This window comes from Apiospora hydei (assembly GCF_038363865.1).
Source record: "Apiospora hydei strain CBS 114990 chromosome Unknown utg000009l_segment0_segment0, whole genome shotgun sequence".
Classification (NCBI taxonomy): domain Eukaryota; kingdom Fungi; phylum Ascomycota; class Sordariomycetes; order Amphisphaeriales; family Apiosporaceae; genus Apiospora; species Apiospora hydei.
Window position 1 is genome coordinate 2,956,126 of NW_027117368.1, and position 14,034 is coordinate 2,970,159.

A 14,034-nucleotide genomic window follows, 5' to 3' on the forward strand; every position below is an offset into this window, starting at 1 on the left:
CTGTATCTTCATGGCCAACTTCTCCCGTCCGCATGAGCGTGTCTGCTGGGTGAATGCAACACCATGCAACACCATGCAACACCATGCAACACATGCCGCCCACTGCACTTTCGGCTCGGTTCTCGAGTGGGAAGGTCGATGGACCGGAAATCGGAAATTGGGCCATCTATGATCTAGGCAAACCATCCCTGCCTCAAAACAGTAGGCGGTGATTCTCATCCGGCCTCTTGCGTAACTTGGTACCGAACATGTACGCGGACATGCCCGAATGGGTTCGAGTTCGATCCTGCCTATTCCGACAGGGTCATTCTTTCATTTCTTCACTCATTCAGGGGCCTCGAGATTACATATATATACGCATATTCCCCTGGCTTGCGTGATGTGATGGCTTGAGGTTCTGGAGTTGTAGCGTCAACCAGACCCGCCGTAAAAGCTACATGTATCTAGCATCCGATCTTACTATGCGATTGGAAACGTGGAATGCCCCCATGAGACGAACCTCGGAAGGACTTATTTATTCTTCTTCTTCTTTTCTCTCGCTTTCCCTTTTCTTTTCTTTTCTCTCTCTCTCTCTCTCTCTCTCTCTTTCTTTTTTTCCCTTTCCTTATTGGAGTAGATGTGATCCGAAACTAGGTCGCTACAACCTGCAGCGGTGAAGTTGCTATTTTCTCATGCGGCAAGTGGGTGGAGATGTTTTCGCAGCTTCGATGCACCACGTCCCATAGTCTTTACTTACATGTACTTATATCAGAGCGTGTTGGGTCTCAGCCCAGCATTACTTACCCCAACCCCCCGCAATTCCATATTCGGGACATTTCCTCTTTCCCGCTTCATGGCGTCTGTACTCGAGCATGCCGCTGCTCACATATGCGTAGTAATCTGCAAGACATGCTGATGAGCTTGTGCGTCCTCCAATTGCGTCACGTCCGCATCTGCCGTTTCGGGCACGGCCTTGGCACTGGTGCTGTCCGCTTCCTCTTTGGTTCACCAGCTGTCGCCAACCGCACAGATACTCTCACCGTATACAGCATGCCCATCTGCTCTGGCGAAAAGCGCACGCGTTGGCTGGGACTGGGCTGAGGAGGAAGGTAAAAAGAAGATGGCCCGATCCACCAGCGTGCCTCGGGTCACCGTCCAATTGCCACGGGGCCTGCTCGAGGTCGCTTTGTTGGAGAGCCGGTCATTCCCCCGCCTCTGTTGCTTGCTTGGTACAGGAATCCATGATCTTCTGGGAGAGAGGATCGGCGTTCGTCTGACCAAAAGGCGGCTGTCTTGCGCGTTAGGCTGGATGGCGAATGGCCGCGAACCATCATCTCGTGCCATCACTTACTGTAAGACTTAAGCAACCCAAGCAATCATTCGCTCCTTGGGCGGTGGCATGTGGAAGAGCTGCCAGACTAGACATATCAAACGGGGTACAGCGAGTACACTTGAGCTATCCATCTCGTTTCCTCTATTCTTTGGTTGAAACCCGGCTTGCGCGCCGAACCGCTACCCGGTTTAATAGGTCGGGTCGGGTCCGTTTTTAAGGTTGGCTGTGAGCCCAATGGTAAACCAGAAGGTAAACTTGAAGGCAGCGGCCTGGGTATTGGCAACACACGGCAATGATTGACGTCAACTTCTGGCGCAGTATCACCACCCAGTATATACTACTACATGTATGCATATACCGCTATTGAGACGGAGATGGCCTGTTCAGGGGCACCCCCTCACTATAGATTTCTTGATATAGGAGCATCGAATATGTGACAGCCGAGACCAACATCACCGTGCGTCGCCCATCACTGAAATGCAACAACTTGGGGCGAGTGCACCGGCTTGGTCCCGACTGATACTGACATCGAGCACCATCTTCCTCTAGATTCCTGCACCTGTGTAGGGCGTAGGGCGTAGGGCATGCACATACTTATAGACAGCGGACCATGACTCTTTCTTCGATACACAGCAGGCAGTCTGTCCCCGTGTCCCCCGCTGCCCGCCCTCCATATCCGCCCAAGCCCCCAAACCCACCACCCTTGCACCCCCACATTGCCCCGGACCCCTCAGCAAGCAGCTTCTCCAATGCGGAGATGGTGCAGATGCCAACTATCTGGGGTTTAGCGCCCTCTCTTTCCCTCCCCCCCATGAATATCTTCGGCTTCTTCTTTTTTTCCTGCACGTGTGGATAGCGACAGTAGCAAGTGAAGGGGGTAGAGAGAGAGGGTGGACGTCCTCAAGAGAAGAGGGGATAGAACAGGACAGGAGGAGCGTGAGATGAATAATCGATCTGGCCTTTGTAGGAAACTCCATAGGATGGATTGATAGGACGATTTCCAACATTGATCGTCAAATCAGGTTCAGCCGGTTTCTTTTTCCATCCCCAACTTTTTCTTTCCTTCTTTCCTACATTACATAACTCTCCAGGGCCAAGGCTACCTTACCCAAGGTAGGTATGTACCTCTTACCCTTGACCATAACATTGATTGAACGTTTAGGTGCCGAGCCCAGAGCTAACTGCCTCAAGCTCACTCAAGCGCGCCCGCCTGGCTGACTGTTCGTCTTTGGGTGACAGTCGGAGTGTGTTCAGACTCAAAAGTGTTTCCCTTCTCCGCATTCTCTCCTCACGCACCATCCTTGGATTTAGCCAACCCCCCGAATTCATTAATATCCGTGACACCTCTCCTATCACCACCACCACTGCTGTTGCTTCTATCTGCGATGCAAACCTCCAGCTCGTGATACTCGAGGCCGAGAGCCTATTCCTTTGCGCACACCGACGCGACAAAACCAGCTCCTCTTGAAGCCCGTTTCCTTGGGAGAGACGGGGTGCAGCGTCTTGCTCCCTTGTCTCGGCCACTGACCACTTCATCCATCCAGCCACATTGGGAAGCTACCACCCATCGTGTGTAGCCGTTGCAGATCGATCAGATATTGACATCCGCTGCGGGCTCCTCCACAATACCTCTCCACCTAATCTATATTCTCGAGCCCATACCTTCCCTTCCCGCCCTCGGCGGAACCATCGTCCTTTAAGCGCCCATATCACCATCACCATCACAGTCCCATCTCCTGGTCCCCTCGGGACTGGTTCTAAATGCCGAGTCTCAACCTCAGATCATCTAAATTGTTTGATTGCCCCTTGTCGTTGCTATCCGTCGATGCATTCATCCAACAGCCTGCCACCCCGTAAGAGGCTTCCTTCTTCCGGTGCACCAACAACATCACACGTTTGTTGTTGACCCAACTCCCAAAGTCCCACCCCCCCAACTTCCTTCCCTCCCCACTTCTTGTACTTGGGTGACTGCCTGCCCACGTACTGCGTCGCCTCGCTACCTACCAAGTACAGACCCTCTGATTCACGCGCTTGTTCTACACTACCGACATGCAGTCAATCCAGTCGGTAGAGACGGCTACCATCTCTGGTAATGCCGACGATACTGCGGAGGGCAAGCAGCAGAAGCCCAAGACCCTGCCGTGCAAGTACTGCAGCAAGCGATTTAGGTAAGCCCAGCTAGGGCAAGGAAAGCAAGGAAGGCAAGGAGCACATCCGACCCTCGTCTTTCTCCCTCCGTCTGTAATAAACTGTGCCTACACTCGGCTGACATTTGGCTCACGTCTACCTTAGGCGTGTGGAACACGTCCAGAGACATGAGCGTACACACACAAAAGAGAAGCCCTTTGCATGTGGTTGGGCTCGTTGTGGGAAGACATTTGGACGCCGGTTAGTCTTGGCCCTTTTTGTTTGTGCTTCCCATGCTTCCCCACGACGTTTTGGCCTTGTAGCTTGTTCATATCCCCAACCCAAGCCCACGCTACGTTGATGAATCACTCCCTCTGCGCCGCCACGTTCACTTTTTCGCAATAAGCATACCCATACTTCCCCTGTCAAGTCCCTGCCCTATAGCTATTACACACATAAGCACATGTACCCACGTACACACGCACACTCTGAGCCATCACAGAAGGCAACCCGTGCGTAGTTGGCGGGAGACATGCTTACATGGATATCAGAGATCTACTTGTCCGTCACGAGAAGCTCGTTCACCTGAACGAGGGCACAAATAAAGATGGCGTCCGGCCGCGGAAGCCCTCTATTGCCGGTGCCGTCGATCAACAGCAAATGCCACCCGAGAAACACGTCGGCAATGACATGATGAGCATACCTCGTGCTCATACTCAGCAGTACCACTCGGAGTCACTCGCTTCCGTGTCTGTGCCTACACTTGCCCCAGACCCACGACAACCAGGCAGAGCTGCTGCGTGTAATCTTGACCTATTGTCTGATGCCGCGACCCAAATCGCCTCAGCAAATGAGGTCAACCCAATTCCACCGATGATGGGGGACATGGGGCAAACGCCTAATGGCATTTCTCGGATCAAGCCGTATGATGATGGTATGGCATATGGTGACCGCGGAAGAGAACCACAGGACGCTGCCGCCGCCGTCATCCCTGTTGGGTTCCCTGGCCAAGGGACGTCTTCGGCTTATGAGGACTACAACCTGTTCTTGGATGATTTTGCATCCTCTTCACATTTCTTACCTCAAGCCTTCGAGACGGATCAAAGCCCTAGCATGTGGCCGCGACATCCTACGGACTTGCAACGAGGGGCTTCCAAACCGGCTTCACAGTTCCCATCGCGTTTCCCATCTCTACAGCCCGATATTCGAGACGCATCCGATGCAGGGGGCAGAGGTCATGAGGACTCCATGAGGGCGCCCCCGTTAAGGGTATCTGCCATGGACCACACTGTGCTGAAAAGTCGTCTGGAGGAGTTCTCTCCTATACTTCCGAACGACTTCATTTTCCCCTCTCGCCATACTCTTACAAGGTTCCTCGAAGGATATGTTAGTGGCTTTCATGATCATCTTCCAATCCTCCATCTACCAACCATCAGTGTGGTCGACCTATCGCCGGAACTTCTTCTGGCAATACTGGCGGTTGGTGCGCAGTACAGGTTCGAGAACCATCGCGGCAATGCGCTGTGGTATGCCGCAAAGGCTGTGGCTATGGAACAGATTCGGCGAAGACATAGCCATGAGGTCCATGGTTTGCTTCCTACACCTGCTGCTTATAGCCCGCATTCAACGCGGCCATCACCAAGCCACGGGTTTCGATATTCGTTTAGCTCCGTTCAGCAGGAAAGATCAATGACACAGGAAACTCACAGGGAACCATAGTAAGAACCCTCCCCTCGGATCTTGTTTCTAATACTCGCTTCGTTAGGCTGACTGTAGCTGGATATAGTTCCCCTAACACTCCACAATCGCGAATGGAGACCATACAGGCACTCCTTTTGCTCTTTGCTGTCGGGCTTTGGGGAGCAAAAGCTATCCTGCATGAAGCGCTTTCGTTGCAAAGTCTATTGGCCTTGCTTGTTCGCGAGGAAGGCTTCATGGCGAATTCAACACAAACCGCTGACTGGGAAGCATGGGTTCGAATCGAAGGAGCCAACCGAACCAAGCTCATCGTATACTGCTTTTTCAACCTCTGCAGTATTGCATATAATATGCCGCCTTTACTGCTCACTTCCGAGCTGAACATTTTCCTTCCGCATTCCTCAAAACTATGGCGAGCCGAGTCGGCCTGGCAATGGCAGGAAGCGCGCCACGCATTCTCCAGTATGGACATTTCTCTCCAAGATGCATTTTCTCGCCTCTTTAGCCGTCCTCCACAAGGTCCTGCGTTGTACATGTCAGCCCTTGGGAACTACGGGTTGATCCATGCCGTGTTACAGCACATCTTCCTCTTGAAGCAAACATGCTTCTCGTCTGTGCCTTCTTTTGAGGCGCCACGTGGGTTGCGGCCAGATGACGTCGAGGAGGTTGCTCAAGCACTGCGAATGTGGCAGATGAGTTTCGAGCAGCACCAGTCGCGTGCTGCAGAGATGAACCCGCAAAATGGAAACGAATCCTTTGCAGGAGGCCCCGTCGCATACAACTCAACCGCGCTCTGGCGTTTGGCCTCGATCCGTCTGTATACCGATTTGAGTCCTAGTAGGACTTTGGAAACACGCGAGGCTGGCCAGATTGCTGCCGCATTCCATGATGCGCCTTATCTCAATCGGAGTGTACGGCTCAACAGAGCCGTTCTCCAAGCGATTCACGCTTTGTCCATGCTGGTCAAGCTTGGAGTTAACTATGTAGCGAGGAGAAAGTCCACCGAGTGGAGCATACAGCACTCTTGTGAGCATTAACAGGCCTTCGTCGATTACTCATACTGACAGTTCGATAGTCTGTAACCTTGAATGTGCTATATTGCTGTCGAAATGGTTGATGACGCTGGCATCGATTGGCCCAGGCGACGCTCCTGCTTCACCGGAAGAACGTAACCTTTTGGAAATGCTACGACGGATGTTAGATGAGACCGAGTTCGCCGTGCCTATTGATCCTTCCCTATCAGGTAGTGCGTCTGGCCATCCATCACACGTTGATTATACGGCCAATGACAGTACAAAACTGAGGCAACTTGCCGCAGCTGTTACCAGGCTCTGGGCCGAGACTTTCAAGGGAAATCATATGTTTGATATTGTGAAGGTCATTGGCAACGGGTTGGAAGGATATGCTGATCTTCTGGAGAAGCCGCGTGATAGAACACCAGTAGGAAGACTGCCTCCTAATGGCGGCCTGGGATGAGAATTCTCACGTCATTGCTCACCAGGTATATGCCTCGCCACCTCATTCTCACATTCCCATTGTCCCAGACGGGATGAAGGATGGGTACAGAGAGCAAGGCCAGTGGCATGGTTTGGAATAATGTCCTGCGGGCTCCTCATATCAGAGTCGGTTTCGAGTCTAGTATAGCGATATGCACCATAACGTTTCGGGTCTACCACGCAAGACGCACTCCATTGCAGCGCACTCCATTGCAAGCAAAAGAAAAAGTCGAAGTACCGGAGAAACGCTCCTGCCGTCGAGGGAGGGGCTTGGAAACGCCTTGAGTCGGTGCTGGGGCTAGCATAGAGGTCGCCATCTACGTCGACGAAGCACATTGGTATAGCCACCGGTTATCTCGGAGAAGAGCGTGATCAATGTTTAGGCCTATTTGGAACGTAATCATGTCGCCGCCCGAAGGGACTATGCAAATATATTATTGACATAATCGAAACTGCCATTGTTAAAAAATCAAGTTGCAACAATAATACAACCGCTCATTCGTCATCCCCTCCTGCATTGTTTTCATCAGTATCGGAATCCGAGTCATCGCCAGGGTCTGGCATAACGACTCGATTCAAAAACGTGACCTAAACAACACCTGGATTAGCTGGCGTGCAATCTGGATACGTGGGACATTGTACTTCTTGCTACATACATATTCAACCATAGGCTCAATGATTGCCATGATCTTGTCTTGTGCAGCAGACGAGGTGAAGTCCGAGTCTTGAAGCTTGGTTCCGACGGTGAAGTTGCGTAGCTTTAGAAGTTCGATATCTCGGTGGTCCGGATGGAAGCCCTGTTCCGCCCGTGTCAGCACTGGGAGGGGATGGGGAATAGGAATACAGGGGGCTGGCTGGGTGTTACCTGGGGCCTCGTCTTCAGGGCATTTTCCTTATTGGCAGCCGTAAAGGCGGCGATGATGGACTTATCGTCGCCTTCCTTGGCCTTGGGCAAGAATGTGCGGCGGAAGTGCGGGTTGGCGAGGACGCGTCGGATCCGGTGCGGCCGCTCGTCGATGCTGGCGCGGAGCTTGGCGATGGCGTCCTTGTCGGGATGCCACAGCCCGCCGCCCACGAAGCAATGACCGCCGGGCTCGCAGTGTACGTAGTAGCAGGCATAGGGGCCTTTGCGGCCGGTTCGCGACCTGTTGCGGCGTCCCCTGCATTAGCTTTGGCTCCTTTGGCTGATGGCTATATAGGGAAGTGGAAGACGAGTAGGTGGAGGGGGATGCTTACCATGCGGCAGAGTAGTGAGGCTACGATTTGAAGAGGGGAGAAATTGGTTAGTCAACATGCCACGCACTTCGAAGCAAGGGGGAGCGAGGAAGAAGTCACCTTGTAGGGCGTCGGGTCTTTGGAAAACCGGATATCTCGATATATCCTGAAGACGACGTCCTTGAGAGGAAGTTCGGGGATCGTCTCATCGGCCTCGGTGATCTTCTCGGTGAGCGTCTCGACGAACGAGTCCCAATCCTTCAACGACCTGCGAAACTCGGGGTCCCGGGCTTCCAGGGAAGAGCAACAGTTAGCCACAAGCACGAGCGGTGACAATAAGCACGATTTGGAAGTTGTCTTACCTTTCAGCCAAGACCGCTTATTGTTAGCCTTGAGATCCTTGAGAAAGGCCAGGGTGTTGGGGTGGATACGGGTGTCTTCGTACTCGATGCCGCCGGTATCCCGTAACTGTGGCAGTGGCTCGAAGGTGACCCTGTTCTCGTCGTCGAACTCGTCGTCGTCGTCGTCATCGCCATCGGAAGCCTCGCCGTGTCCAGAAGCAGCCGCAGCCGCAGCCGCCTTGGACCGGCCCTTGAGAGTGGCTTTGGGCGTTGCGGCTTTGGAAGGCCTGCCTCTTTTCCTGGGCGGGCCCGCATCCGAATCATCTTCCTCCTTGGCCTTCTTTGAAGCCTTGGGACTTTTCCCCGGCGGGCGCCCTCGGCCTCGTTTCGTCGGCGGAGGGGTTTAGCCTCATCAGACTCGTCGTCGTCTTCATCTTCCTCCTCTTGGTCATCATTCTCCCCTGAAGGAGGATTACTTTCGTCTTCATAAGGGGCTTCGTCGGATTCACCATGCTCGATGGCCTGCTGCAGTTCCGGTTGAGTACGCTTCTTGGTGCTCTTGGCCGGTTTGCGCGTCGCCACAATTCCATCCGACTCATCTACGTCATCCTCAAAGTAGTTGCTCTTCTTGCCGGTGGAGCTAACGCGGGCAGAGCGCCGGCGGCTCGTAACAGCAGCCTGGGAAGTTGAATGAACATTTTCCCGCTTCTTGGGTTGCATCGTTTCTCTATATAAAATCCAAAGCTGTCTATAAGGTGTGAAGAGAACTGCAGATGTGTTGTTTTGGCAAGTGTCCCAGTAAGTAAAAGTACATACCTACCTTGGGAAAAGTAGCCTTAGCTGACGTCAATGCATAAAGTCGGGTGATAGTCCAGGCAACGCGGCACCCGATCGCGACGGTTGGTGGGCATTGGCGCCAGATCACGTGAACGTCGGAGCGCCGCCTCCAGCTTGTAGGTATCAGATCAAATCAAGACAAGGGTGGTTTAGGCAGACACCCCGGGTTCAATGGCTATCGAGAAGTTGGCATTGCCATTTGCCAGTAAACAGAGATATAAATGAAACACCTAACAAGTCGTCAACAGAATGTATTAGTTTCTATTTCTATATTAAAATATAGACATCCAAGTTGATGTCCATTTTGATCCATTAATAGGTCTGTCTGTCTGCCATCCGGGACCGCATCATGTCCGCCAGAAGTCCGTGGAGCAGGAAGGTCGTTGCGCATTGCAACTGCTGCAGCTCCTCGTCAGGCCCTCCCAAGCTCAGTCTTGATACGAATTACCTGCTGCAGTCCTGTCCTCTACCAGCCCAGCCGGCACAGAAGCAGGCGGCCAAGACAAGACCAGACGCTCGTGCGGCAACTCGAAGCAACACCACCCCTCAAGGACTCCTTGGTACCCTACCCCCTGAGCTCCTCAAGCAGATCCTCGAACCGCTTTTGCTACAAGGGCTCTTTTCTTCCACAGGCTGTGCCATCCAGCTCTTCTACGGCCGGCGCGCCAACAAGCACATTCAAATCGTGCATCAGATGATCCCGCTTCCGCAGCGCAATCGAAAGACGGACATCCCGGCCACCACGACCCCCGGCGCCACGGGACTAAGCCTCGCCCAAACGAGTCGCTTTTGGCGGGATTACATCTACAGCAGGCTCTACGGGCAGAACAACGCCTTCGTCTTTAACATAGGCATCAACACGCACGAGGTCCGCCTCGGCTCCCGCGACTACCGGCTATGGCAATCATGGGTGCGGGCGCTGGCGCCCCCACCCAGCAGCGACGACGAGACGCCGGCGCCCTTCGGCCCGCTGACGGGCCACGCTCTCAAGTGGCTCAGCGACATGACGCTCGTCATTGCGTGTCCGGTGTCGCACGGCGCGCGCGAGGTGGCGCGGCTCGAGGCTGAGGTACGCCGGGCCGTCGAGATGCTGCGCCGGTGCGAGCGCCTCTACTCACTGCAGCTGTGCCTGCAGGTCTGTGAGCGCGCCGACAAGCGCTACGACACCCTGAAAATCAGCCTGCTGGACGCCAGTCTGGTGGCCGAGGAAGAAATCGAGAGCGATCGCGTTGATGACGGCGGTAGGCGGCACATGAAGGTCCACATCCGCGACCCCGTTGTACAGGAACCGACCCGCATGAACAAGCTGCAGAAGATCTTGGAGCCGCTGCTCGAACTCGAGGGTGTGGCACGCAAGGTCGACATCTATGGGTTAATGACGAGGGAGTTCCATGAGAAGCTTTCTCGGGCTCTGACTATTGGGGGCGGTAGCGGTCTGGGTCCGGAGAAATTGATCTCGGCACAAGGTGAGAGAATCGCGACTGGAAGAAACACTTTGCGACATGGCCATATCCCTCGTCCATAGCCGCCGTATGGCCTGAAGATTGTTAGAAAATTATTTTGGATATCATTATTACAATTTAATAATATAAGACGTTGCCCTTATGTCTGTTTTAGGGCGCATTGGCCTGCGTTGACGAGCTCGGCGGCAAATCCTCGTCCCTTGTCCCCCATTCGCTTTCCTCGGGTCCCAGCGTCAGTTCGAGCAGCCCGCCATGATAGAAGAAGTCATGCGTGATCCAGTTCTTCGTGTACGGCTTTCCGTTGAGTCTGGCTTTCTGGATGTAGATGGCCTTGTACGACGGGTCAAATCCAATGTTCCGAATGGTAGCAGGCTTCCCCGACGGCGTTTGCAAACGAACCTCACGGAAAAGTGGTGGCGTGAGCAGGTAGACATCTTGGCCGGCGACTGGGAAGAATCCCATGAAAGCAAAAGTGGTAAAGGCGCCCATGGCGCAGTCGTCGTTGCCAGGGATGCCGTTGATGCTGCTGTTGAATTGCCCTGGGATGTATTGGTGTAGCCAGTACGAGCTGAGGCCAGGCCTACCACCGTAGTGGAACTGATATGTTGGTAGAAAAGCTAGAAGGCGAGTTACATGTCAGTAGGATGCTCAACAATAATGTGTGGCCGGTTCTCAGGTGGGATATGGGTCTTACACTGCTCGTTACCCATATAGATGATGCCGGAGGAATGAAAATAGCTCAGCCTGTTGATGAATGCCTCTTTGCCACCCAGCGTGACGATTAGCGACGCCATATCCTGCGGCACGTAGAAGGTATACAGCCAGGGGCTGCCCTCGTACGTATCGTACACGGTGTCGAAGTAGCACTTGTGCATCTCGTAGACGGGGCTGCACAGGCGCATGTTCTGGTACTGGAACGCTCCGTTACGGGACCTCGGCTGCATGAACCCCTTGAACTCGCTTCCGACCACGCCCCGCCCCCCGTCCGTGTACTGGTCCTCGGCATCCGGGTCGAACACGTTTTCCCAATTCTTGCTGCGCTCGAGGTACTTGCGCTCGTCGTCCTTCTTGCCCAGCCCCCGCGCCATCAGCGCAATCGTGAAGTCCTCGTATGCGTACTCGACGGTCCTCGACACCGTTCGGGTCTGAGGACCCGTATGATTTTGTCGTCATCGTCGTTGGGGATGAAGCCGTAAGTCTTCCAGGCCTCCAGGTTTCCCCTCCCTTCACTCGTCCAGTCATCCGGCTCGATCTCGGCATCAGAGATGACCGCCTCGTATCCCAAGCCCCAATCAATCCCATCGTGCAGCTTCTTCAAGAAAGCGTCGGCCAACACCACATCGCCGTTGGAACCTCCCTGGGTGTACCCCTTGGCGAAGCTCATTCTGCAATCCGGGAGTTTCCCCTCGTGCTTATATATATCGATCAGGGCTCGCACCATACGTGTCTGCTCCTTGGGGTCCACAAGGGTGAGCAGAGGGTGCTGGGCCCTGAATGAGTCCCAGATGCAGTAAAAGGAGTCACTAAGAGGCAGTTTAGCGATGACGACGAGCCAGATAGAGGGCTGAAAGGGCGTAGAAGACGCGTAGTCCTTGGTGAAGGCGACTTACAAATACGGCTCGCTTGAGTTCCACAACGGATTCTCGCCCGTGTAGTCCTGGGGCGATAAAAGCGCACGGTACAAGCCTGACCAGAAGGTCGTCAAAAGATCATTGTTCACATCAACCTTGTCGACCTGGATGACAGAAAGCTTCTCGCTCCAAGCTTGCTCACTGGCCAGGACGACCGAGTCGAAGTCAAAATCCGGTATTTCCCTCTCGCCGTTCTGGCAAGCTTGTGCCACGGACATGAAAGAAAGACCAACCCTTGCTAGGAATTGGCGTCCCAGGGGGCGATCAAACTGTACAAAGCCGCCAACGGAGCCTGCAGGCATTGTAGAACCGCTACTACTTCCTCTGCCCATTCCCTTGACCGTTTCATTGGCTTTGGTATTGACGAAGGTGCCAGTTTTGCGAACCCCTGCCCCTCTGAAGTCGGCACAAAAGTAGGCGGAATACTGGCCACGCCCAAATGAGGGACTGAATTTGCCACTGCCGGTCATGCGCCCGGTCTCTGGGTCTACTTGGATATCACCGCCGCGGCGAGTCCGCCCTAGATCAGTCAATTCCAGTAGCAGCACCGGGCTGTTAGGCACCACTATGCCCGTTGGCAGCAGTATGTCCTCTTGGTCAGGGATGTTGAATCTGAACAAGGTAGTGTGGGTAGCAGCGGTCATTTCGTACCCTACCGAATTGTTCAGTGTTATAGAAAAGTACCCCGGCCGCGCAACGGTCGTGTTCTCGATTCTCTCCGTAGCTCTTGCAGCCCCTGGGTAGTTACACTCCAGGTAGCTGTCATCAGGGCAGCCGACATGGACAAACAGCGGGAAGTTGCCGAGCGAAGGTGACTGTGCTGGAGTCAGTATATAGGCTATTCCTGGAAGGCTCAGAGTAGACTTACACCACCGGTCCCTAGATTCCAAATCAGTACCCACGAATAATAGTCTTTGCAGTTTTACTTACCCGAATCGTGCAAATGCGAAAAGCCCGTGACTTTGGAAGAGTCCGATACGAATCCCGCAGCAATCTCGCCCCAATTGTCAACATCGGCAACAGCCTTTGCCATACCTGAGAAATCTGTCAATATCCATGTTGCTTGGATCAAGAGTACGGTGGACTTGAGGTCCTTACCGTATGGCAGGGTTGCTCCTGGAAAAACATGGCCTGGCAAAGTGTTAGTACATAGGACTCGATACAGCACATCGTCGGCTGCTCTGAGTCCACGCTTCTTCATGACTGACCTCCATTGACGGTTCCAATAAGCGGGTCGACATATCTTAAGATGCCGCCGACGCTGCCGCTGCCGGTTAGAGTAGTAGCTCCTATTTCAAGCCCTCCAGCTGCCATGACCGAGTTGAGCAATCGACGAGGCGGGTTGAAGCTCTTGACGGGGAGAAGTGCCCATATAAAGAAGGCGAAGGTGGCAATGACAAGGACGCGCCTCCTCCGGGGGAAGCCGCTCGTCAGAAAGGGCGCCATGGTCGTCGTTCGTTTGTGCAATGGAAGGTTCAACGGTCCAAAGTAACACACAGATGGCTAGGTAGCGAGAATTGTGCTCTGGTGCTACGGGTGACGCGTTTGCGGATCGTAGAACCCCCGCATTGACAGCCCGCAAAGGTGCTTCTTTAAAAATATATATTCGGATATCGTGAGATGCCAGCAGCAGCAGCAGCAAGCAAGCAAGCAGGCAGGCAAGGGAGCAGGCGATGCGCTAATGAGATTGCCAGGTGAGCGCAGTCAGTTACCGAATCCGTCGATTAACAGTATCCAAAATAGGCCATTCTCTCGATGCGAGAGAGGGAGAAGATGCAGAAGCGCAGCGCCTAAGGCAGGAGTATTCGAAGAAGTATCACGAGGTAGGTAACTCTAGGACCGGGTGGTCATCATGTTCGGCCCTGCAGCAGCACTCATGATGGAAGGAATTGCAAGGCGCCCCTGTGTGTGTTG

The 14,034-nt window shown here is 53.8% G+C and overlaps 4 protein-coding genes across 4 annotated transcripts; 2 read left to right on the plus strand and 2 right to left on the minus strand.

Moving 5' to 3' along the window:
• Positions 1 to 3,361: 3,361 nt before the first annotated feature.
• PG997_012700 (uncharacterized protein) lies at positions 3,362 to 6,613 on the plus strand (the record flags this gene model as incomplete). The annotated part of the gene is made up of 5 exons (XM_066817014.1): positions 3,362 to 3,480; positions 3,624 to 3,700; positions 3,942 to 5,157; positions 5,226 to 6,163; positions 6,213 to 6,613. 5 exons carry the CDS (start codon positions 3,362 to 3,364, stop codon positions 6,611 to 6,613), a joined length of 2,751 nt encoding a protein of 916 aa, XP_066662706.1.
• A 515-nt stretch (positions 6,614 to 7,128) lies between these two features.
• On the minus strand, positions 7,129 to 8,909 carry PG997_012701 (uncharacterized protein; the record flags this gene model as incomplete). The annotated part of the gene is made up of 6 exons (XM_066817015.1): positions 7,129 to 7,221; positions 7,290 to 7,430; positions 7,499 to 7,793; positions 7,937 to 8,138; positions 8,211 to 8,545; positions 8,608 to 8,909. The coding sequence occupies 6 exons, from the start codon at positions 8,907 to 8,909 to the stop codon at positions 7,129 to 7,131; spliced, it is 1,368 nt and encodes a 455-aa protein (XP_066662707.1).
• A 466-nt stretch (positions 8,910 to 9,375) lies between these two features.
• PG997_012702 (uncharacterized protein) lies at positions 9,376 to 10,551 on the plus strand (the record flags this gene model as incomplete). Its single annotated transcript, XM_066817016.1, has 1 exon — positions 9,376 to 10,551. One exon carries the CDS (start codon positions 9,376 to 9,378, stop codon positions 10,549 to 10,551), a length of 1,176 nt encoding a protein of 391 aa, XP_066662708.1.
• Positions 10,552 to 10,639: 88 nt separating this feature from the next.
• Positions 10,640 to 13,566, minus strand: PG997_012703 (secreted glycosidase; the record flags this gene model as incomplete). The annotated part of the gene is made up of 7 exons (XM_066817017.1): positions 10,640 to 11,106; positions 11,184 to 11,595; positions 11,643 to 11,979; positions 12,100 to 12,935; positions 12,989 to 12,999; positions 13,051 to 13,251; positions 13,329 to 13,566. The coding sequence occupies 7 exons, from the start codon at positions 13,564 to 13,566 to the stop codon at positions 10,640 to 10,642; spliced, it is 2,502 nt and encodes an 833-aa protein (XP_066662709.1).
• Between the last annotated feature and the right edge of the window lie 468 nt (positions 13,567 to 14,034).